The sequence below is a fragment of the Sitodiplosis mosellana genome, unplaced genomic scaffold (genome assembly GCF_009176505.1).
Source record: "Sitodiplosis mosellana isolate CC-2019 unplaced genomic scaffold, AAFC_SMos_1.0 Smas_scaffold_7039, whole genome shotgun sequence".
Taxonomy (NCBI): domain Eukaryota; kingdom Metazoa; phylum Arthropoda; class Insecta; order Diptera; family Cecidomyiidae; genus Sitodiplosis; species Sitodiplosis mosellana.
Genome location: NW_022602157.1, coordinates 414 through 2,312, shown reverse-complemented (window position 1 = coordinate 2,312; position 1,899 = coordinate 414). Strand labels below are relative to the sequence as shown.

Genomic DNA, 1,899 nt, shown 5'->3' with positions numbered 1-1,899 from the left:
TATGTAATTCGTTTTATTTTGCAAGTGTAATTAATTACACAACTAAATAATATGATCCACACTCCGATTGAAAAGTGACTGAAAAAGTTTTATACAACACAGAAATTTCACGAGAACCTGTCACGTTCAATATTCAATTGTTTTCATTTCAATATAATTACATTCTATAGTCTATAAGTCTATATATACAATCTACAATTCATATCAATTTATATCCGCTTGATTTCTGGTTGGTTTGATATTGTGGTTTCTTGTTAAAAATTTGAAGAATTTTTTTTTGATCTAGCACTTTGTTTGTACACATAACAACCGAATCTCATTTATATATATACTGACTGAGTTATTATTTATACTGACATTTGAACACACATGCTTAAATGAGCAACAGAAAATATTGAGCTACTGACTGTCATCGCTGACAGTACAAAAAAATGCCAATGTTCATAGAAAATAAGGTTATGTCGTTGAAGAAAAGTGATAAAAACAACCGAGAGCTCAACAAGAAAGAGGAAATAAAAATGGAATCACAATCAATGTAATTACAAAACAGTTTTCCTATATATATATTTTTTTTCATATTACTTCACGCATTGGACTTTCTTTCAGAACAAATCCAAAGGGGAGACTAGGAAAATGTGAAGTTTGTAATTCAAATCCAGCCAAATATACATGTCCAAAATGTGAGGTCAAAACGTGCCAAATCGAGTGTTTACGTATACACAAAAAAGAACTCGATTGTGATGGGATTCGTGATAAAACTAAATACATACCTTTGAAACAACTCACCGAGGCTGATTTAATGAATGACTATGTGTTCTTGGAATCCTGTAGTAATTATACTTCGGCTCGACGGACTGACAGAATCAAGCGATACACGGCCAGTGATCGCTCGCTTCCCGTACCTCTGATGAAACTGAAAAAGGCTGCTGTTGAACGACAAATCAAACTAGAATTTCTGCTTCCAAATTTCGATAAGCATAAATCAAATAAAACTTACTACGATTGGGCATCAAAGGTTATCTATTGGTGTATTGAATGGCGCTTTATCAATGCCCACAATAAAATTATCATTGACGAGCGTTGCTGTGAGTCAAAATTGATGACCGAATTGATTGGAAAGTATTTTGATAATAGTGACTCAATTAGCTCACTTGGATGCTATCGATCAAAAGGTTTAGATCAAGTTATACTACTGCTAAAGGCAGAAGGAACACGGAAGAGTAAGAAAAGATTCTTCACAATGGATGCATCAAAAACACTCCAAGAGAATTTAAAAGGCAAAAATATTGTAGAGTATCCCGTTTTTTACGTAGTTTTTGCCTCAGATGTCCACACGTATGATATCATAAACAGCGGTAACTACAAGAAATATGAACATTTTTCGAATATTCTTGAAATAAACCACTATTTTATCTCCTTCTTTATAAATGAAGAGGATGTGATGGAAGAGACTAGGAAACACAAAGAACATTATTTCACGACGATAACAAAAACACAAATGAAACAGTATTCAAGAAGTCAAGAAAGTGTAGTAGATGAAAGCTCACAAACAGCCACCAATAGCCGGGAACCAGTGAATTTCCTCTTCTCGAATGGAACTGAATTCAAGGATGATAATTATGATGATGATGATGATTAGACATTGATAATGATGAATAAAAAATGATAATTATTATTATAATATTTTGTCAAACGCAGAAAGACTTTTTGAACTGAAGATTGCACAAAAAATCGATTCAAACTAACTTTTTTTCGATCTTACATTGTTTTTTAATATTTTTTTTTATATATTTAAATTTCTAAATGGAAAAAACAACAAACAAACCCAAATCTCTCAAATGGAAAGCATACTTAATGCTCTATGTATTGAAAACAAGAACTGAGATTGTAAAAATTACT

General features: G+C 31.9%; 1 protein-coding gene across 1 annotated transcript; it reads left to right on the top strand.

Annotated features, from left to right (window-relative positions):
* Positions 1-408: 408 nt before the first annotated feature.
* LOC129580100 (box C/D snoRNA protein 1-like) lies at positions 409-1,678 on the top strand. Its single transcript, XM_055470294.1, has 3 exons — positions 409-535; positions 607-1,355; positions 1,434-1,678. The coding sequence occupies exons 1-3, from the start codon at positions 432-434 to the stop codon at positions 1,637-1,639; spliced, it is 1,059 nt and encodes a 352-aa protein (XP_055326269.1). The 5' UTR covers positions 409-431; the 3' UTR covers positions 1,640-1,678.
* The last annotated feature ends 221 nt before the right edge of the window (positions 1,679-1,899 follow it).

Bases quoted from the DNA above. Each gene is read 5' to 3' on its own strand.
- LOC129580100 (XM_055470294.1), top strand. From the start codon at position 432: ATGCCAATGTTCATAGAAAATAAGGTTATGTCGTTGAAGAAAAGTGAT. The intron at 536-606 runs GTAATTACAAAA...ACTTTCTTTCAG, and splicing joins AAAATGGAATCACAATCAAT to AACAAATCCAAAGGGGAGAC. The intron at 1,356-1,433 runs GTAACTACAAGA...TTATAAATGAAG, and splicing joins GTATGATATCATAAACAGCG to AGGATGTGATGGAAGAGACT.